Here is a 24,154-nt window from a genome sequence, read left to right on the forward strand (position 1 = left end):
TGTATTGAGGAAGGGTTTTTCCTTTTCACAGAAGCAAGTCTGAAAATGGAATCAAACAGTGCAAGTCATAGCCAAGAATTTATAATATTGATCTATTCCAGGAATTTATGCAGAAATCCACAATGATTCAGATGGTCAGATGAAGTATCTTCTAAGAATGTAGTGTAAAGAATTTCTCTGTGTTCCCTAAAGAGCACAAATTTCTCATTAAAAAGCCTGGTTTGAGATTATTTTCCCAGACAGGGAGGTCAAATTCACTTCTTGCCAATATTAAATCACAGTATGTTCTCTTTTTGATACTAGTTACTTTAACTAGATTGTGCTTGTTCTTTGATTATTTGCAATATCTTCAAAGAATTTAAGGGGATGGAAGTGTTTATTAAAAATTCCATCTGCCAGTTTCCCTGTAAATGATAATCAGTTGAAAAATATAATAGTAAACACATTACATGATAAAAAACCAGCTTCTATAGAATTCAGAGCTACAGTCTTGTCAGGAGTACATCCAGATTTTCATTAATGTTTCCCCATTAATGTATGAGAGTTCTATTTTGGCCCAATACCTTTCCATTATCTAAATAGTTTTGTTCTAAAAAGAAAAATGACTTATTATACTACAAGTGAACAATTTGCTTCTTTTCTTAACCAGATACATCACTAATTCTACCTATCATAAGTAATGAAAACTCCTTCCTCCTTCTATTTTAAGTCATGGTACACATTTGATAAAGCAAGAGAAATGAAATTACCTTCCTTCCACATTTATTATTACACATCTTCATATCAAAATGCAGTTTAGGACAAGGTTAAATAGAATAAATATAGCCTCTCACTGCTTTCCTCATTTTGTCTATTGCTGTTCTACTGATTTCAACTGACAGGAGCATTGAGCTGGCTGGGAAGCAAGGTAAATGCAGAAGGAACTATGAATATATTATCATCATCTTTATTTAGCTGCACCATCAAACTATATAGAGAGAAATTGCAGCAATTTGGGAATTTTGATAGGCTGAGACCTCACTTGTAGTACAATATTCATTGACCCTAAAATACATAATGTGAAGTAACCTCAAGATGCACAAGCTTCTGTGGGCAACAAAATAGCAAATTCACATAAAGGAGGCTTCACGTTTAAATTATGCAAAAAATCAAGATATTTGGAACATACATTAGGGCAGGATATGGTCCTTTGAATGTTATTCTCAATGCTCGTACCAGCAGCAACCGTCATCTGCAAAAGGGGGCAACAGAGATTCTGCTGAATGGAACAAAATCTTGCACAGCACTACAGCATATTTAAATTACACCATACTGACAGATGAATGTGATCATTCAGACAAGATTGTCCAAGAGAACACTGATGTGGCTCAACTGAAATTCACATAAAGAAATTGGAAGTATTGTTACATCTCCTGGCTCATGAAGTACAGAGAGCAACCAAACAGTAGCTCGCTTTGGTGTTCTGCACTCTGTTCACAGAGGTGGTCTCACTGTCAAACGGTCCAATAACTATGGAGAAACAATCCCAGCTCCATGGCTGAGGTCTACAGAAAGCAAGAATTTTACCTGTCTGTGAGGTTTGAAGAAAGTAGGATCTTCTCACCCATATTCAAATATCTTATGAAAAAACATCAAAATAAATGAGGCTATTAAATTATTATACAATGTAGCTATTAATTTGATAATTTTTTCATGCTCAGACTTCCTTCTTGCACCAGACAATCACTAAGTATAAAAATAGTAGGAAAGAAGCTATGTGCATTTAAAACATCTGGAAGTCCCTTCAGCTTCTGAAGAATGTATTAGCACTGAATGTTATTTTTCCTCCTTTTTGTCACTTTCTAATTTATTTCTGCAGAGCCAAATAGCTAACAATTTACTTTAGACAGACCTTGACTAGTAGGCAATCTGACAAGGAGGTATTTCTTCAGATTTAAAAATTTACTTCAAAAGAAATTAACAGCAGACATTTTCGAAATTTCTAGATGTAAAAAACCCAGCAGTTCAAGACTAAACCTTTAAACAATTTCTTTCCACTGTTGAGAGCATATGTAACAATACATACAATGTTCATGCTAATTATAGTTGAGCTTAATCATTCCTCAAAGTAAATATTCACCTAAACTTTATTTCTGTGACTATTCACTAAGTCAATAGAGCAAACCTGGTATTGAAAGCAGGCAGAAATACAGTATTGTTGCATTCAAGTATTTTTTACATATGGAAAACACAACTTACTGACAGATGTGTTTTGCAATGAATTTATGATTATAATTTGAGGAAGCTAAGCCTGACTGTATATTACAGCTTACTTTTGCAGTAAACAAAAATGTACATAATATTAATATATTTAACAGCCAGAAGCATGTATCCATGTCCATCTATCTTCAAATCACGTCTGCAATGATCCTCATATTTTGAATTATAAGAGTTCTTAAATACTTGAAATACTTTTAAACTTTCAGCTATTTAAAGGAGAATTATAGTCATATAAAAAAAAATTTAAATCTTGACTTTTAAGCAAAACTCCCTGTATGCTGACAAGTTCTTAACTTGTTTCTATCAGATCTCTTATTTAGATTTACAGCCATAAATATTTGAAAACATTTTTAGAATGCTATTCTCTTTACTTAACAGATACTTCACGTCATACAGAGCAGCCACTTTTGAAAAGATAATTTCCATGCAAAGCAACTTCATGTTAATTCATGTATTATGTTCAGATGTATTTATAATACCACTATTGCTTCAGAATTTTTTAAGGAAAACACAGTATATATTATATCAGCATGGCACTGTTTTAAATAAACAATAATTCACCACAAGTAAATAACACATTATAAATTTCCCCCATTCAGTCTCGTGCATCTTTATTTAATCATGGTTCAATGGTTCATAAATTACATCTCAGTGTGTGTGTGTGTGTGTGTGTGTATATATATATATACATATATATACACACACAAAACTACTAAAAAAGTTTAAACAAATGCATATGGATTAATGTGTAAATAAACCACAAATTTTTGCACATTTTTCCGTACGCCTGATATACGACTTTTCTGATAATTTTGCACTTATGTTCAAAAAGGTAGATCTACTGTACACTTTTGACTGCTGCATCTGAGCTCTGTTAACTAATTGATCCTTGCTGTTCATCACTGTTAATAGCAATATTCTCTGATTAACTTTGTAATAATTTTTCAAATAATCTTGTATTTTCCCTGTTTCCCCTTGTAAAATTGTGATGAAAGACCTAGTGACAAAAAGTATAAAATTAATTCTGTTGAATTCAATTCTAGCAGCTGATGAGATTAAAGTCCAGTATTTTTCCTCTTCAGGCCTACTATGGGAAGCTTTATATAGCTGGAAATGAGTGATCCCTGATACTTCAATGCTGTAAGGCTATTTCCTTATGGCCATAGCAATTTCCTATCCAACTGGGCTTTCAATATCCAAAGTGTCAAGTGTTAGAAAAGCGAAATTTCGTACCTTAGTTACTGCAATGTATTGGAATTAATATTAATGTCATCTTCTGTTAGGGTTTGGGCTTTCTCCTTTGGAAAATGTTTAACAGAGGAGAAAATTAAAGTTTATCAGAGAGAAAGTAGGGTTAACAGGGAGACAAAACTCTGAAAATGAATCTCTAGAACATGCATTTATTATTGCTCCAGATGAGCACTTCAGCTCTTTGCTGTAAACTACAAGCAGGGGGACAGATCCTGAAGCTCTATCCTACTGATGGACTCAGAAATGTTTCCAGTCTCCTTTTCATCTCTCTTTTGAATTTCCACAGAGAGCCTTGTGTGAGGCTGTGGCACATCAGAAAACATTTTCAGAAAATGCATCACCTGCAAAATGCCCTCTACGTGCCTACAGAGCCATGTTACATCTCCTGGTGTTCCCAAATAATGGCACACACATGCAGCAAACTGGCCTGCCTTTCACAACCAGATGGAAATAGTGATTAAAGACATATGACACCACAGTTTCAAGTTTCTCTGGAAGCAATAACATTAAATGAAGTTTTACCTAATTCTCTAAAATTAACCTATGAGAAGTAGGTGAAAATTCATTAATTCCAATACTAGCACTCCTAACCTCACAACATGAAGCAACCACATTTTTAACTGGCTAGTTACAGTGATCTTGCTAGCCAGGGCATACGAGAAAGAATATACTTTCCTAAGCAACATCATTATAATCTAAACCCTCTTAGCAAGTCCCCAGTCAAAGCTCTGGTAAAGCAGGAAATCCTTCACTCAGTTATGATACGAGCAGCACAGCTCTAAGTCCAAGGCCACTTCAAAAACAAGGACAGGGAATACACAAGAAAGTCAGATTTTATAAACTGTGGTATTGAAAGCTGCTGAAAAATTCAAAGATACTCACTGAATAAATGTAATTTATCACTATATTGAATTAGACAGGGCAGAATCTTTTGCAGCTCTTTTTGGTTCTATAAGGTAGACTTCTGACAAGTGGAACCTACTTACTAGAAAATGATAATAATCCTGTTCTCAGAAATAAAAAACTCTCTCTTAGAGTAATACTTGTACATATGCATGCACACACACCATGCATAAATAAATATTATGTTTGATGATGGTAGTCTCCAGGAAAAAAAAAAGTGGAAAAAAAAAAACCCAAACAAAATCCACCTATAAGCCATCTATACCACCATAGCTCTCTGGAATTTATGCTGACCTGCACCCACTTTGTCCATTGGAACACACTGACTGAACTACAGGGAACTTCCTATCACTGCCCAGTGAAATCTACATGCAAAAATTGGCAAGATCTATTCCTTAAAACCTAATATGCAGAAAGACAGACCTTGCATTCTATTTAGGAGGTTTTCTACAGTATTTTACATGACAGAACGAGGTAATCTAATACCTCATTTAGTGAACATTTTAAAGAGAAAATAAGATTCAAATATATTTATTTACCTGTATCAAACTAACTGAACTTTCTAATTATTCTTTGATTAATCCCTTTATAAATATTTCAATAAAATCATCACAGTTGAAATAAAATCCTACATTTACACTATAAAATATTTACACTATTCTTGTAGGAGATGCGTATTACAAGGAATAAAGATTCAGAACAGTGATCACAGAAGCAGAGTTTGAATTCATATATCCATTAAAACATCTCAAGATTATGCCTTTACTGTACCAAGGCACAGAAATAATTCAGGCATCCATTCCATCATTAAAAATTTACTTAATAAAGACTCTAAAAAGGAACTGTCTGAATAGTTCTTACTCAAAAAAGAAAAATATTGCTTTGCCTTTCCTTCCTAATTGTCATAATTTCCTTCACATAAAGTCCTTTCAGACTAGAAGTTTGTTGGGTTATTTTTTTTAATTACAAGTGCAAAAAACAAAGGACATGCTAATTTCACAGAAGCACAGAACCATCAAGGTTAAAAGACACCTTCAAATAATCTAGTCTGGCCATCAACAACCTATCACCACCATAATCACCCCTAAGACATATCCCCAAACATCCAGACACCTCTTTGTGAGAGCTTCCAGAGACAGTGACTCCACCACCTTCCTGGGCAACTTATTCCAATACCTAATCACTCCTTCAGTAAAAAAATTCTTCTAATATCTAATCTGAACCTTCTCAGGAAGGGCAACTTGAAGTAATTTCTTTTCATCCTTCCACTTGAGACATCTTGAGTCAGAAGAGCTGGATCCCCACCTGGCTGTAACTCCCTTCAGATAGTTGTAGAGCAGGGTAAGTTATTCCCTGAGCCACCTTTTATCAAAGCTAAACAACCACAGCTCCCTCATTGGGAGCTTCAGTTTCTTTGGCAGCCTTGTTGTCCTCTGAAAATGATCCACCACCTCAATGCCCTTTTTGAAATTCCATATTGTGTAAAAATATTTAACTATATGGAATACAATAAACTTTATTTTTTTGTTACCCTGGACTGTGTTATAGCGATTTGTTTATAAACTAGGTCTGTGGAAATCACGCTGACTACACTTTTGTTCTGTCTAATTAACCATGAAGTGTCTGAAAATTATGTTCCAGGTAGAATTCCAATTCATTTTATTGATGACTGCCATGGAAAAGAGGGAGGGAGGCAGGCAGGCAGGCAGGCAGGAAGGAAGGAAGGAAGGAAGGAAGGAAGGAAGGAAGGAAGGAAGGAAGGAAGGAAGGAAGGAAGGAAGGAAGGAAGGAAGGAAGGAAGGAAGGAAGGAAGGAAGGAAGGAAGGAAGGAAGGAAGGAAGGAAGGAAGGAAGGAAGGAAGGAAGGAAGGAAGGAAGGAAGGAAGGAAGGAAGGAAGGAAGGAAGGAAGGGACTTAAGTGAGTGAAAGAGAAAAAATAAAAGAAAAAATAAACAACCAAAGACACCTACAGTGTTTTTATGCACTCCCTGAAATCCTGCTCCTATAATCAACCAGCACCCAGTCCTGCCCCCAGCCTACAATACTAATCCCTCTTCTCCTGTCCATGAGGAAAAGACAGCAGCTCACAGACATGTACACACTGCCCTGCAAAAAGACAAGTGCAGTTTAGGAAGGTGTGTTAGGACTGATGCACATGGTCCTTGGAGAACAGATCTGCTGAGAGATTCAGGTTAGATGGAACCTGAGCACACCTAAGGAGCTCATACATCTCAGAGACCTCACAGATCTTATGAAAGAGAGAAATCTCAAAATCAGGACAAAGGTTACAGGGACTACCAGAGTTTTATTAGAGACAAAACTAAGTCAAAATTCTGGAAATAGATGCAAAACAGAGTGAATCATACTTGCTCTAACTTGAAAACTTTGTGTCCTGTAGTGTCACTCTTACTGTATGACTACAGCAGACAGCAAAGCCAAAACCATGCCTGAATAATTCTCTCAGCCTCATACAACTTTGATTTCCTCATAAAGGCCAGGTGAAACCCATTCAAAATCTGTTCCTGTTCACTCCTGAGATTTCTACATAACAAAAAAACCAAGACAGTGAATCATTTCTGTTGCAGTAATGTATATTTCCCTCATTTTCCTGAAGGCATGTGTTGGCACATCCAGTTTCCTTCAGAGGGACAGTTTGCCTTCTGATCACCTGGAAGGAAATGTGCCCTTGGGTGGTGCAGGATGCAGCCCCTGAGAGCCATCCTGCTCTGCCTGGGCTCTGGAGGACTCCAGAACACAGATATTCTGTATGACTGGGAGCAAACAAAAAGGAGCAACTGGTACCTCATTTATATCTATAACTTCATTCTATAAGCCCAGCAAATATGGCTAACACTTCTAACACACAGTTTTTTCATAGTCTGTCCCCTTAGAGAAAAATATGTTCAGATACATAGATATCTGCAGTCTGCAAAGCATTTTGGTTGAACTCTTCTTAGTTTGATTTTTTCTTCTAAAGTGTTTATCCTTCCAGATAAGACATTGCTGAAAATATTTAGCTTGCTCTTGAAGATACAAGTGGGACAGGAGAGATAGTGTAATTCCTTGTGGATTTAATGCTACTCTGTTGGATCAGCTTCTAAGCAATCCATCTCACTGTACAGCACTTTGCAGGTCCTGAACAGGTCAGGGCTATCATGTAAAATCCTGCTGACTTAGAGGAAATTATTATCTAAAATAATCTATATTGTAACTTGCCGCTAGCTTTGCTAGACACTGTGCAAGTATAGCTCTGAGAATATTTCTTTCATGAACAAACATGTGCAATGTTTCCAAGCACTCACTGCTTTTGCTTCATTTGCTTTTTCTTGTGAGGATAGAAGCCTAACTCACAGATTTCAGGTACAGTATTTTCCTTTGCATTTAAATATCTCCTACCCAGTACCAAAAGACACCCAAAATACCAAACAAACATACACTGATACCTTCACGATTTACACAGTTTCATGAATGATTATGATGCTGCCAAGCAGCAGAAAACACAAATTAACAAGATTTTGGTCCTTTTCTTGGCTGTTCATATCACTTTGGGCAACAGCCAGATGTCAGGAATCAGTTCAGCTTCACATTAATGCCATTTGAAAAATGAACAGTGGCAGAGGCAGGCAGTGAAGCTGCACCTTGGAAAGGCAGACCAAAGGTGGAGGATATCAGTGGAGAGGAGTGGAAGCACTTACATACAAAATAAATAAGAAGCTGTAAGTGAGGAAGAGCCTGAACCAGAAGCCTCTTTTTTATTGTCTCCTGCAAGAATTAGTGTATCTATGGGATTGAAAACTATTATATGCATTGGACCTAAGATACAGTTTCACCTTTTTGCATTGCAACTGGGCACGGAAAACATGCCTGTGTCCTTTAACTAATTTATCTTGGTGCAATAACTAAATAACAAAATAACTTTTCAAACTGGTGCCCCCAAGAAAGGACCCTGAGCAAAGGGTCCCTTACAAACAAGGATTTTATACCCTCACAGTCCAAGTGGGGCAAAGTCTGGGGGTTGTGGGTTCCTGCTCTGAGTTTCCATCCCCAGGCACTGAACCTGCACACTGAGCTACCTGCTCTGAATGTATTCCTCAACACTATCTCAGGATGAAATGCACATAAAACTGGTTATTCCTCTCCAGTAAATAGTCCAAATGTTGATTTCTACATTTGACAACCTGCCTGAGAGGTAGGCAAGCCAGTCTTTCCACACAAACTTTCACAAGAAACAGTACAAAGAAGAGTACATTCAAAAATGAAATGAAATTCTAACTTTAAAGGGTAGAACTGAAACAATTTTGATTTAAAATATGTGTAAAATTTTGCAACTGAGGAAAGCAGACAGGACTATTTGTCGTCATGTATTAAATCAGCATGTTTATGCACAAAAACTTTTAAAAGTGTTTTAAACTGTCACTTTTGACACTGGTTTAAAACTCAACACCACACTGACTGAAAGCCTGAATATAAAATGCTCCAAGAAGAGCATAAGCTTTGGGAACTTTTTTTTTTGTATTTTCGTTATATGCATCATTCCCTTCAGCTACTTGAAGCATACATCAGAGCAAATTTCCTCCCAGTGTATGTTGAAAGAGCTATATCTTTTTAATGAAGACAAACAGAAATTTATGTTGAAAGTTTGTTGAAGATAATGGCAAAGGTGCTTGAAGCTGTGTGTACTAGACAACTTGAGGAAAATGAGTGAGACAGCTGGGTGCATCCATGATCTCCTGTTCTCTGCTATGCTGCTACTAGTCCCTGATGCTGCAGCAGGGACCAGGGAGTGATCCAGGAAAGAAAGGGTTACCTACCTGCCATCTTGCTTCTCTGCATACAGATATTTTACCTAGCCAAGAACACGATTTTCAAGTATAACAATAATTATCTTGCCCATATAAAACTGAGACAACAGCACAGCTTAAACCACAAAATTCAAGAGCACAGAATTCATTGACTACAATGAAAAGAATGTAATAAAAGGGATAAAATACTATTCTGGCAACAGTTATTCAAACAGCCAAAGAATGAACTTCAAAGCATCACTAAATAAATACTGGCTATATTTTTTTTCTGTCTCACGTCTGCAGAAAAATGAAAAACTCCAGATCAAGACAAAAGCAATCTTTTGAGTACATGAAACTGCAAGTATAGACAAATGCATATATATAAAAAACACAGGATCTAGTTTGCAAAACAGAGGTATTTGGTTGATTAGTGCAAAAATCAAAATTTTAACAGAGGACTGACAGCACTACTAATACAATTTTATAATTTTAATTAATAAAAAATAGAATTTCTTGAAATTATCCAGGGCCTTAAAAAAATGCAGGTTTACAGTGTTTATTTTTTTAAAAGCAAATGCTTGCATCTTATAATCACTGAAAAGTTAGCAAGTGTAACAACCTGTCTGATTGCATCTGTACATTATGTGTCCTTCAAGTATTATTTTTATAATCTATAAAGTGTTCATAAAACATTGCAAGAAAAGGGACAAGAAAGATATGAGCTAGTAGGGCCCAGAAAAATCCCCATAAAACACACAGCCAGTCATCCTGGCTGGAGATCTTAGCTTTGTTAGTAGGGCAAATTTTCTAACAGTTGAGAAAGGGCAGATCAAATAACCCTGGTGAGTTAAAAGACCAGACCTCCAGAGAAGAAACTGAGAGAACACAGATTACTAAATACCTGCTATGATACAGAATCTGCACCAAGAAAGCTGAAGTTGAACAATTTGCACACCTTATCCAATTTAAATGTAACTCAGAGTACTTGAAGTTAAGAGTTCAAGATTCCTGACCCTAGAGGGAGAAAAACAGGTTGCTTCAAAGACAACTCAATATCTGAGGGGATTACCTAAAATTAGATGGTTTGAATGTAGCATTGCACTCTCTCTTAGCCAAAAAACACCATCCTTGCTTCCTAAGGAATGATAAGTATAGACAAGGCATTTTGTTATTTAATTGCATTTTTTCTTGGCAAGCACAGGGAAGGAAAACTTTAGCAAATGCCAAATACAGTGGACTTCCTGGCTGGTGCTGAAGATCACAGAACCATGTAATGGCTTGGGTTGGAAGGGACTTCAAAGATCATCTAGTTTCAACACCCCTCAGTGGGCAAGGACATCTTCCACTGGACCAAGTAGCTCAGAACTCCATCCAATCTGGCCTTCAACACTTCCAGGAAGGAGGCATCTATAAATCCTCTGTGCAACCTGTTCCAGCAGTGCCTCACTACCCTCACAGTGAAGAATTTCTTCCAAATATCCAATCTAAACCTACTCTCTTTCAGCTTGAAGCCATTACCCCTTGTGCTTCCCTGTCCATGCTCTTGTAAAAAGTCTCTCTCCATCCTTCCTTTAGGCTCCCTTCAGGTACTGGAAGGTCACAGGTCACCCTGAAGCTTTCTCTTCTCCAACCTGAAGAATCCAAATTCTTCCGGTCTTTCAGCACAGAAGAGGTGCTGCACTCCTCTAATCATCTTGGTGGCCTCCTCTGAACTCACTACAACAAGTCAATGTCTTTCCTGTGCTGGACACCCACCAAATCTCTGACAGAAGGAGGCTTAGCTGAGTTTTCATTTCAAAATAAAAATTAGTTGCTAACTACTCGTAAAGGATACATTCAGATACCATTCAGATACCTTCTCCAAAGCACCAGTGACAGCATTATTTTCCTTAGAGTGTGTAATGAATTTGTTAGAGGTTTTGACTATAGCAAATTTATTCCAGTTTGTAAACACTCAACCACCCCCCTATCCCCCAATTCCTCTCAATAATAAATCCTTCCACCAAGATTTTCTGTATTTCAGATGTAAATGAAATTTAAAAACTAATTTTAATGTAACCTGCAATATCACAATTCCACAGAAAGCACAAAAGAAGGTATGTCTCATAGGTATTTAGAAACTGCCAAAACCAGTAAAATTGCGAATATGCAGATGACAGTGAATTCACCAAAAGAGATACTGCAGATTGACTACCAGCTACTACCTTCTGGAAAACAGAAAGTAATTCAACTTCAAATAAATTGAAATTATTTAATAAAGTTTTTATTTCACTGTGATCTAAACTAGGTTGCATCAGCTTGCACACACCAGCAGTTAACAGTGTGCCTAAATAGTTGCCCTGGTTAAGCAAACTCATGGGAATATCTTAAAAGGAATATCTTACAAGCAGTGAAAAGAGCTCTTGCACTTGGTAGGGTGAAAGAGGAAGGGAAAGAGAGAATTCTCTTCCAGTTACTATTTGCAATGGATGCACAGCTGCCAAGCCCACCTTGGGGAAACCCATAACATGACATTCCCAAAACTGGAAAGCCAGAAGTGCCACAGGGACAGTCACACTCCTAAATTTCAATATGCAAATGCAAGTGTTTCCCTGGCATGTTGCCTCCAATTGTGAGAAAACATATCCAAGGGTGACAGTTCTCTATAGGCCTGAAGACCTGACTTTTGAAATTAATCTTACTGGTATCAACAGGAAGAGTGCAGTGCAATGAAGTGTCTCCTGTAACTATAAACTACCTTGAGTTAGCAGTTACTTCACTGATTCCAAGGTGTATTTCTCTAATCATTCTAATTTGTATGGATATGGAAGTGGTGTTCTGTTAGGATGCACTGTGAATCCTTCCTTCCTTCCTTCCTTGTAACTTCAAAGTATGATTATTCCCTGACTTATTTCTATTTATTTGTTGCTTTCATTTTGATTCATGAGTGTTCATGACATTAATTAAAATGGGACACTACAATTTTTTTAGTTGAAACATTACTTAAAATTGTAGCAGTATTCACAGTAAATAAGCCTTGGAAGAGTTGGTTACCAAAACAATGACATTTAGTCAATACTTTATATTTCAGCTTAATGTTGCAATTGAACAAGTTGTATTTTGAATACACAGTACTACTTTTCAAAAACAGGGAAAAGCAAATCTATGAGGAATTTCACCATATGTGAATTAACTAACTCACTCTCCAGACAATGGCTTGGCTTTTGAACTTGTGTGCATCAAAGAAACACTGGCATAAGACATGGTTAATAATACGTGAGTCAGAAGGGCAGTGGTTTTAATCATTAACACGACATTAGTTGTGGAACAAAGATACATCATTATATCAATACATGCATTCCTTTGATAGTCTTAACTATGTCATGAAACCATACTTAACAGAAGAATTGTCTTTTTTAGCTCAGAATCCCACTCTTTTTGTCAACAGTTCTCTCTCTTTTGATGCAATTTTAACAGCTTTATTGTTTTACTCATTCTTCTGTCCCAAATAAAATGAGGGGTTTAATGATAAGTATCTACAAGAAAAAAAAAATCCAATACATTTTGCAACTCTATGTGATAGTGAGTAGTTCAAGAGTTTCAAGTGAGAGAAATGCCCCAGTGCTTCTACAATAATACAGTGATTTTAAGGAATCATAGCTATGATTTCACATCAATTTGTTTTGCAAACATACTCTGTTTCAACCATCATCTCAGAAAAACTGAAAACATTTTACATGAAAATTTGTTTAAGCAAGTTTATGTGGTTATGCAGCTTTTTCAGTTCCACAGAATCATAGAACTATGCCCATAATTTAGGTTTGCTGTTCAAGAGTTTTGATGCACTTGACATTCTGCTAGAAACTACTGAACTGTTATTTAAAAAAAAAAAAAAGACATTAAATACATATTTCAGTGAAGTTTAGTTATCACTCAAGCATTAAAGCTGCCTGTCTCCTTTCCTCCACTGAGACCCTGAAAGATCATTTATCTTTTACTTCTGTCTCAATTACTAAAAGCATTTCCACTACAAGACTGCAAGTCAAGATTAAAAGGATAAAGCCTCCATGCCCTGTCCTATGAACCCACAGCTGTGATCCCAAAAGCCAGATAACCCTTTAGGCTGTGACAAGGTCAGACTGGAATGGTTTTCCTCCTCCACTTTTGGACCACACTGCCAAACAAACAGATCAATTATTCACTGTCACTATAACAGGGACTCCAAGGTGATCAGCTATTGCAATGATGGGCTAGTAAAAGACTCAGAAAAAATGAAACCTTCTGCTTTTCACTTTTCTGAGGGATTAAAATTAACCCTTTTCTCTTTTCCAGTTCATGTAAGACTCACCAATTTATCTTTATATTTGAACTTCCCTACAGAATTTTGTCAAAACAGTAAAAGAGTGCAGAAAGAGTGCAACTGGTGCCTTTACTGAAAATCTCACTCATATAAAAGCCTGGTTGGGTTTGCTACTCCAGTGATTTTATGGTTGTAAGTTTCAAAGACTAAATGTCAATTAATAGATGTGGGCTCCTCTGTAGCCATCTATTTTTAATTCCATCAGAGAGGCTTAGTGTTAAACATGTGATGGAAGAAATGTTAGTCAGAGGAAAGCAGATGGGATAGCTAATTTTTCTTTCACAGTGTTTACACAATGATGAATTTTTTTTAACTCTCACAGCCGAAAAACAAGAATACCCCACTCACATACAGCAGTATTTCTCAGCAGGCTTTAGGCAGGAAAATGCTAAGTTCTGATCTGGTTTTATCACTGGGTAGCCTGGCAATAGAAAGTACCAGCACAAGTATGAATCTACAGTCAGTATCAGTAGTCCCCAAGCTCCAGGTGCTGCTCAGGTGTCCAGGCTGAACACACTCCAGTGTGTTCATTTGGAGCCTCCTGCTCCCTCAGTGCATGTGTGAGCTCCACACAGAACAAAAAGTACATTTTGTAACTTATTCCTTGTACATGTAAAAGCAGGAAAAGAGTGAGTTAAAAAGAAGCCCAGCCCAGACTGCACTGACCAGACACAGAAACTGAACAAAATATGCCAATCATGACAATGGCTGTGTTGTGCCATAGAAGACCCCTCAATTTATCCTGAATTACCTTGCTCCAGAAGAAAAAGCAGCACTGTACCAGTGGTGTATGATGTTTATGAAGAAGCAGCACTCACTAACCCAGGAACAACCACAGAATAACCTGATTTTAGATACAAAGCAGGAATTCCTACATTGCTCTGTGCCATGCTATGCTGAAGTGTTAGCTTCCTTGGGACTGCAGTCAGCTGTGTAAATTCATGGGGCTCCAATAGAGAAGATGAAATGACTCACACCTCGTAATAGTTGTTTGTAAGATCTTGGATGACTCAATTGACTCTTATTATAACCTTCAAAATAAAAAAAAAAAAATCAGAATCTTGAATTTATAAAGAATGTAGATGGAGATTCTTAAGTAAAGCTTGTTAAGAAGAGATGCCATTTCAATAATAATAATATCAATAATTTGCAATAAAAGTGTTGCAAATTAATGTTCTCTTTGCATATAGTGATGCAGGTAAGAAATAATCCCTACAGCTCCCAGAAGAAGAGTAAAAGAATCTACTGCTCTGAGGCAGTTTGCTGAATTTTAAGTCATATGGAAAACAAACACTAAATCCTTGCATGCTGTGTAGAATGAAACCATGCCACTCACATAAGAAAGCCTCTCCAAAAGTGCTAAATTCAAAAGGCAGGTAAGACAATCAAATAAACTCATTCAAAGTATGTGATCTGAGTACTTGATCTTCAGTAAAGAAAACCATGCTGCTTATGGCTGAAGAATTCCCTTCAGATTTGTCTGCTGTAGTAAAAGAAGTGCAAAATAATGGAAAAACAAGAAAGAAGCTCACTAAGTTTTAATTTTTAAGACCATCAGAAACAAGTTCATCTATTCTGAAGAAGTGAAACAAGAAACTCTTAACTAACTTCAGAAATATTATGAATCATTTATGTATTATCAGAGTTCCTGCCTCACATATTTACTTATTTGCAATCATGCAAGAGACAAACCAACTGTAACTTTTACATCTTGATGAGTATCATTTCAGGTTACTTACAAATGCATTCTGAAACCTGATTTCCAGCTTCAGGGCAACATAAACCACAGATGTTCTTAAAATCTTTCAAAGGTTGGGTATAATTTTAAATTAATTCCAGATAAAAAATATTTAACTTTTCTCCAAAATTTCCAAATTAGAGCTTTGTGAACTGTCCAAGGTATCTTGGTGATTAAAAGAATCACTCTTGCTCAACACATTAGTGCCATTAAATAGATATAGAATATTCAGGGCTGCCGCTTTCAGGAAAAGCTGTTAACAAATATCTTCCAAATGGCTGATTTCATAGTCTTTTAGTGCTCAACATTTTTTAACAGCTATCTTGTTTTCAGAACAATGTGCACTACTGCCAACTCACCTAATTATTTTTAAGAGATAAAAAATGCAGTTCTGTCACCCCAAGAACTGTAACCAATATATACATTCTGTTCAGTTAATACACAATCATTTATAGACCTCCAAAATATCAAAGCATGAGGTGGTGATAAAAAACCAAACCATGTTACATTTGGACCTGATAACTTTCCAAACACACAAGGATACTTTGCTGTACTTGGTGCACCAGCATTCTGAAACCACACTTAGGAGAAAGGGCTGGTTTAAAATGACTAAATCACTTCCTTAGAAGTGAAATACACTAATACTGCTACTTCTAATTAAAAAATTCAATTAGCCCTTTGTGATAATCAGGAATTCGTATGCATACTGACACTATATGAAAAAACTTGCATTGAAAATCTACTTACACTTTGAAATGGGAATTAAGTGTCATATCTTCACCTGCTGATGTTTTATTACGGTTTTGAATACTTAAATCTTCCATTGTTCTTTATCTTCCAAATGACACACTGCTGTCACTGCTGTCTAACAGGATCTTGTCTTTCCTAAATTACTTTTGAGTATTGAGTATAAATTATAGTTCTAGAAACAAGAAACATCCACTAATGATAAACTCAATTGTGAAACATGTAAAATGCTTTAAAAACCAGAAGTTACAGCAATTTTTTTCATGGACAATAAGCATTACATGCAATGTACTGTTTTCTGTGTTCCCACCTCTGTTCTATCCTTCCCTTAATTTGATGTGCCAAATTTTTATACTACGCACTCTTTTTTTCTACCTTGCCTGGAACAGTGAGACCTCATGCTTAATTGGACTTTTCCAGTAGTATCATCAATACTGAAGAGTGTATACACTATATAGAGCCTCAAGCAGTCCCAACTTTAACAAGTGGTGCAATATTTCTGAAGAGAAAAAATGTTGCAGGTTACAATTATGAAATTATAAAAGTGTTCTTTGTAAATATTATACTTAGTTCAAGGTCTTTACATGAGATATAACCTTATAATAAAACCTTAAAAATTAAAGCCAGCAGGGTTGGATTAAGAGGGATGTTGCAGATTAGGGATCTGTAAAATCATGAGGCAGAAGTGGAGCAAAGGCATTTCTGGACAGGGCTGATTACTGCTGGACAGCCACCCCTCATAGAGGGCTCCACTTCCGTGTTTCTGCAGGAGCTAAGCAACTGCAATGTTGAATATTGAGTTTGGACATGGAAAAAGAGGAAGAGTCCTTTGTATAGGTGTTCAGCTTGGAGATAACAGTTTCTGACACTGAAAATTAAAATATATTGAACTGCACAGTTAGGGTAAGCCTGAAAATGTAGATCAGATGGTTTCATTTTACTTCACAGCACAAAACACAACGATTTTTACAAAATTAGAAAGCCCAACCAACTAAACAAAACCAAACATTGTGAGAGGCAATGGTTCTAGGAGTGTTTCTCAATTTCTCATGTACATGAATAAAAATATCCACTTCATTATATATCTTCTCTACTCTCTCTATCATATCCATTATATCCTGTACCTTCTCTGGGCTCACATAAAACTCAGAGGAACTCAATCTAAAATAAAAATTCATAAACGAAATAAAATAAAACTTGCATTCTACTTTATTTTTGTAAATTAAAACCCAAAATATTACGTCCAGAATTTCTCTGCATCAGACTTATGTACAGGAAAAGAGAGCAATAATCAAAATGGTGATATTTATTCACACACAGAGAAGGGATAGCTGCTCTTTTGTCACATAACAGCCCACCTTTTCCTCAAATACTGTAAATCATCTTTCCCAGGAATAATTTAAACACCTGAGCAGTCTCCCACTTAGATTCCCAGCCCTTATGAATTGGTACTACCTCCACTTTGTACTCTTGCAACCTTGGAAGTCATTTACCAATGGCCTGACAGGCAGCATTTCCTGCCCACTTGCCATTATGCTGCTCCTTGTGCCTCTTGCCTTTCCTAAGGACTTGGTGCTAACTAACCCACAACAGATTGCCTAAGCTGGCTTGCTAATGCTTCTGCCTTGCACACACTGTGCACAATATGAAGCACAGCACAACCAAATACCTGGCTGGGGCCCACAGGAGCATTTAAGGTTCAGGTCAGGGAGAGGCAACACATGGATGTCACATGTTCTGTGACCAGCCTTGTGTCCCCTTCTCACAAGCTTCAAGAATATTTGACATCTTTATGCTACCAGATGTTTAGACATCTTGGTCACTTTTAAAAACCTCAGCACTCCTTATTTATATTTTTTGTTAGTGTAGTACTGGGAAACATACTTCATACTGAAGGCTTTTTGACAGCTGGCAGTGTGCTGAATTAATCAGAAAGCACACTTAATACTTGTTCACAGCCTGTGTTTGATTTAGGTTTTTATACACACACACACATATATATAAATTGAAGGCAAAGGCTATTTTTGACATAATCTTCATCATGCTGATTTCAGTTTTTATTTGAATATGTCCTCAAAAAACCTTGCATAGGTAGCATGATAGTGGCCACTAATACCTCACTGAATAAATACTCATGCAAATCCCAGCTGTAAATATAGGTTAAGTCTTTATATTTTTAAAAGGGTATCTCCTTAAGTAGATATCAGAATTCTGTGTGCATCTGCTTGACCAACATAAAAACCTGTCCATATGTTGTTACAAGAATTTTTAACAGAACAATTTTATTGTCAGACAGACCATAATAACAGAACTATGGGATATAAGCCATTTTTAATTGAACATTGCTACTGGCAGCATACTTAACCCTCTTATGTTTAGAACAAAATGACATAGATTTAGATTTTGCATTTAATAACAATTTATTTCCCAGACACCCTCCTTTTGTAACCTTTTAAGTCTTTCAATTCCATCAGATTTTGAAGGGATAAGCTACTAATAAATGCAGTTTTATATCTATTTAATTTATACACAGAAATAAGTAGGAATATATTTACAGGAATTCCCCAGGAAAATATTTCTGTGGTTTAACTTCTAATGAGTTTTTATTTTGGGATTAATGTAGATAGCATCAAAGCATCAAAATGAGAAGCAAACTGCATATTCAGTTCAGGTATTCTATTAAAACAGCATGCATTCTGAAAAGTAAATAGGAAATATTTTCAATTTGGTGACTGCTTTTGAATTTTTTGCGCTGGACTATGAAATTTCTTCAGTTTTTCACTTTCTAAGTATTTCTTTAGAATGCCTGTTGCCTAACAACATGGAACTGAATCAACGCTACAAAAAATAATTCAAATCCTGTGTGAAAGTCCATCAATACTCAAAATTACTCATATAAATTAAACTATAAGGAATATGTACATATGTGCAGCTAAAAACCTTTAGAGTTTGATAAATATTAGGCATTTCTTATAAAAACTGCATAAAGAAGAAATTATCAAAAATTATTTTAATACGTAATGGAAAATATAATGAAAGATATTCAAAATGCTGATCTCATAAATGCTGAACTGGGGCTTTTTCTCTGAACTGGTTTCTGAAAAAAACATAAAGAAAAGCAACAAAAAAACTTGTTCATAGAGGTACTAAAGTAGGCATTATGACTACTATTAAAAATTAGTGAAAAATTAATTCTAATATGAGAAATATATTTCAGTTTAAAGGCATAGAAAAATCCACTACATGCTGGCTGGCATCAGAATCTGAATTCACAGAGTTTATATTTATCTTGGTCTCTGAGAATAATTAACATTTTGGAATTAAAATTAAGTCAGTGCTAATGGGGATGATATGCTGGGTGGAATATATTGCACCTATGCTGTTGATATTAGAGTTCTACAGAGGAGAAAAAGACAGAGAAAAAATAGTTGTCCCAGAAGTGCATGTGTGTGACTCACAATGTGTGCAAGAGACAGACCAGTGAAGTGTGAACGTGCTGTTTATACCCAGCTTCTCTCCAGAGAACAGATGCTTCAAGATTATTTTCAAATATATATTATTATATATATAATATAAAATAAGATGACTGTGAGAACAGAGTCCAGATATAATGATTTTGGGTTTTTAATTGTCCCTCTGATTTTCTTCAGCTAAAAATGAATAAATTGCATCTACCTTTCTGTTTAAGTAAGTGTGTATTAATTTGAGCTTCCTCCATCAGAAACATGCACTAGCACTCCCCAATTATAAATGTGTAAGTATTCAGTGCAAATTTCACTGTGGCTTAAACATACAAAGCTTTTAGTGTAGTATCTTGGTCTCTCCATATCAGGTGCCTGACAACATAGTAGAAATAATGATGGTAACAGGGAATTATAGGGCTCTTTCTAGAAGTCCATCATTCCCTCTACACTAGCTGACCCATAGCATTTTCCCTTGAGGAGCTGTATTGATCTTTTCCTGCTCCCACCTCCACAGTGAAGACCCCTGAAACCTATAATTTGGAGCACCTGACAAAATAATGCTGCAAAAATAGCTAATCAAATGTTTGCATTATTTGCAGAATTTCTTCCAGGCTTAATGTTTTCTCTTGTTGCAACAAGAGAAAGTTACTCTTTAAATCAGTAATTGGTTTTCGAGGCACTCCATTCTATCAACTAGAAGATATGGGTAGTTAGAAGCACCAATAGAGGAAAACAAAAAGAAAATAATCACCATAAAATAGTGTTCAAAAGGCTGTTAAACCAGTAATTTTTATTATTTTTAGACGTTTCTTCAAAAAACAGCTAAAAACACATCAGGAAGGAGCAAAACCAGAAACGTGCTCCTTCCTATTCAGACAGATGAAGGTAATCTTACAATCAGAGGAAGGCTGTACATTTATTAACACTTTAATCTGCAATCCCAGTACAGCCTACAACAGTAAAAACTCCCATAGATTACAGAGTGGGAAGAACACTGTTCTTGGCTGCATCCAAGATGCTCTGAGTTCAATTGTTGCATTTAAATATGCACTAAGTATATGCAGCATAGAATTTATTTGGTTCTCCAATCATTGTATGCAAAGTTGGCCAGAACTTGTCAGCTCAAGTGAACTGGTCAGTTGTCTGCAGTCTCAGAGGAATCCTAAGGTTTCTAGGAATGTTGGAGGAACTCAGGTTACTATAGTGTTAGCTAAGTAGATAACGGTATATGATGGAGGCATTATAGATCAGCACTTGGTTATTTTATTTTTTCATATCTGCTGCTTGCTTCCTTATCACTGTTGCTCTTTTATTGTTGCAAGTGAGTTCCTAAGGCTATTTTTCATCTGTTTCTAGATACTGGATTTTCTCTGGCAAGAAGGAAACCAACTTTGTTCAGGAGCAACTGCCTCATCATAGAAAGGTTCTATAAACTAGAGCAGCATCCCCAGCAAATGATATTTTAAACTGGTTCTCAGAAATGCATGAAAAAAGCTTAAAAAAAAAATCACAAGGATTTTTAATCTGTTCTTGACTTTCACTGCACCACAAAACCAGTTAAAGTCCATTTCAAAATGAAGATGACTCATGCCCCACTTCCCTTATCTAAGAAATACTTTGACTGAAGCTGCAATTTGCTGCTGACAGTGATGAGAACAGGAATACCATTGGCAAAGACCTTTCCATGAAATTTAGGACATAGCTGGATTAATGGAACCATTCCTGCCCTCTTAGTTATCACTTCTCGCTTTCTGCAAACATCCTTACACTTTAAAGCACTCTTTGTGATTATTAAAACTAAAATAGGTTTTTCCTTACAAAAGAGGTTGACACCTGTACTCGTCAGGGGACTCGGACAGCCTGAGTTCTAAACACATTCCTACATTGTGTTTAGCAGAGACAACTTTCAGCAGATGACACTCAAATTCACAGTAGAAAAGCTGATAGTTATACTGAACACCAATTTCCTAAATTTAGCCTTAAGTACATGCTGTGCAGGAAATAGGATGCGTTTGAGCACGAAATTTTGGGATGTCTCGTTTAAGAAGTGTGCTAAGGAAGAAATTTTACCACTATTACAGTATTTTGTAAGTCCAAGGACACAGCTAGTACTCAGAAGTTTTTCTTGAAGTAAAAGAAATACTTCAAGTGAAATAGAATGGATGACTGACTTAGTGTATGCACTGTGATTCATATACATGCCCCTTCTCTAAGCACAGTTTCCTTGTTTCCTGAGGAAGCAGTGCAATATATGTAACATATTCCAGTAGTGGATTTAGCAGAACATTTTGAAGGCTACCTGATCAAGCAGATGGATGTGTAGTTGGGACAGACAGTATTTAATTTGGGGACATTTTGGTAGATTTACAGTATTTGCTGCTGTTTCCACCTTCCTAGCTGAAAGCAAAAAAAAGTCCTTGCACAGAAATCACTGCCACAGGGCAAAGTATATTCAAGTAATCAGGTTGATGTTGAACATACACATAATGTAAAGACATTAACAACAGTATCTAAATATAATTAGAGGAATTAGCACTTATGCATTGTATGAACAGCATTTACTAACAGTTACATTAAGCTCTGGGATCATCCTGTGTCCTGCTGTGGCTTTGTACACACACATTACTGAATTCTGTGTGGAAGTTCTAGCCTCATTCAATATATATTTGTTAATATCTAGTAAATTCTATTGCTCTGAATGTGAACAATTTTCTTTTACAAGAAATGCTTAACAATAGAAGTGCAAAAAAGATTTTTAGGAAAACAACTACATTGAACATAGAGCAAATGTAAACATGGCATTAACAAAGGCCACTTCTAGGAGGAGGCAACATGCAAATAACAGAGGAGACAAGTTGAGTCTGCCCAATGTCTGTCTCCCTACAGCTGATAAAGAGTGCTCACCTGTCTCAAAACAGATATATCCATCTGGTAGCTATAATCTGTAAACATAGGCAACACCACTGTAACAGGAAAAGTGCAACAACAGACATATTAATGTTCTCATAGGTACACTGGTCTAATTTAATCTCAATAGCCAAGTCCTACTCCATTCCTACATGCTGTCAGACAGTAATATAAACAAATTTTAATTCCTGTAGACCTGAATGAAGTGGTGATAATAATGGAAAGAACAGGATGGCCAAACTGTGCCTCCTAAAGTTAATAATGACTACAGTCTACCTTAGATCTTTTATGAAGAAGTAGTGCATACCATTATTTTGTTCTCACTCTATCCACAATTTTATTTCCTTTCATAGCTGTTTTATAAACAAGTTTCATACACACATTTCTTACCTATTATTTTCTTATTACAGCATATGTAATTCATAGAAAAGCCAATAGTGTATTAATGTTACAGACACTGAAACAGTGGAAATGTCAGAATTATTAGCCTTCCTTTAACTACAGAATAGCATCAAGAAAAGATATTATATAAATTTTTGCCTGTCCTCCCATTGTCTTGACAGTTAATCTACAGCAACACCTACTTCCTATCAGTTAATTTTACTAACACATCAAAAAATGCAACTTCAGAATATGAAGTCTTAGAGGCTAAGTGGGGAATATTATTGGGAAAGAAGGAGGTACCTTATGACTAAAAACTAAAAATATACCAAATATAAGGTGAAAATTGAATCAGAGTGATGAAAAACAGAACACTATTTGCTTAGTATGGAAACACTGCACTGTTGCAGAGCGGGATATACAACAGTGCCACTTCATCATGTAAATCAAGTTAATATACAAAAAGTCAGTTTTCATTTTTTAAATACAGTTCCGCAGGTCAGTTTTGTCAGAGATAAATAAACTTGGTTTTTTAGTCAAAAGCTCAGCCTGGTTGTAACTGCACAGCATCTCCTGTAGTCTCGAGCAGTAGCAGCTCAGTGCAGCTGTGCAGGTGCAGTGAGCACACACTGTCTCTCAGAGAAACTCTCATGGCACCCAGAAAACAACCAATCAAAATAAATTGTGACATAGTGCTCACCAAGTATAAGCTTCCCTTAAAACCACTGCAATTGCACTGAAACAAAATTAAGAGAACTACCCGTAATTCTATATATTCATTCAATAAAAACAATTACATTAAAAAATTAATTACTTTGACATTTAAAAAAATTGCTAGGATTAATTTAACATTTCTCTGTGTCCCTGAAGTATCACCATAACCAATATTTACAATACATTAGGCATAAATTTAATTCAAAATTATAAATAATTGCTGAGATTTTACACATAGGAGTAAGTGACTCTTAGCAGGCTAAGTAAGTATGAGAACAATATTCCATTATTTAAATACTGAAAATGAGAAAACAGGGCCACCAGGCTTTACACTGTACAATAAGCTCATGCAGATTTGAGGGTGCTTTGATTTGGAAAGTGAAGTTACTGATTTTCTTTGGTCTTGGTGCATATGGAATGTCAAGAAAAGCACAGTTTTTATGGAAGCTTTTCTTAGACTTCTCTTCCCTACAACTGCCAATTTCCAATTATATTTTTTATTATAGGAGGCAGCATTTATAATTTGACTTGACACTAAAATGCATCTATTCAAGTAAAGTTGCAAAGTAGAAAAGCCTTAGCAGCTTATCTTGTTCTAGAAAATACTGATAAATAGATAGGAACTAAGAAATTAACTCCTATATGGGAAAGGCCAACAGAATAATTTT

At 36.0% G+C, this 24,154-nt stretch overlaps 1 protein-coding gene across 3 annotated transcripts in view; it reads right to left on the minus strand.

Annotated features, from left to right (window-relative positions):
• Window positions 1-24,154, minus strand: part of PPFIA2 (PTPRF interacting protein alpha 2) — a 278,624-nt gene that overhangs the window by 133,328 nt on the left and 121,142 nt on the right. For 2 of the 3 annotated variants that reach the window (XM_079303529.1, XM_079303531.1), the window contains one exon: window positions 1,169-1,231. The exons of the other annotated variant lie outside the window; for it this stretch is intronic. In XM_079303529.1, coding sequence (XP_079159655.1) covers window positions 1,169-1,231 — 63 coding nt within the window. The remainder of the gene's footprint in view (window positions 1-1,168; window positions 1,232-24,154) is intronic. 3 annotated transcript variants of the gene reach the window in all.

This window comes from Erithacus rubecula (assembly GCF_903797595.1).
Source record: "Erithacus rubecula genome assembly, chromosome: 4".
NCBI classification, from domain to species: domain Eukaryota; kingdom Metazoa; phylum Chordata; class Aves; order Passeriformes; family Muscicapidae; genus Erithacus; species Erithacus rubecula.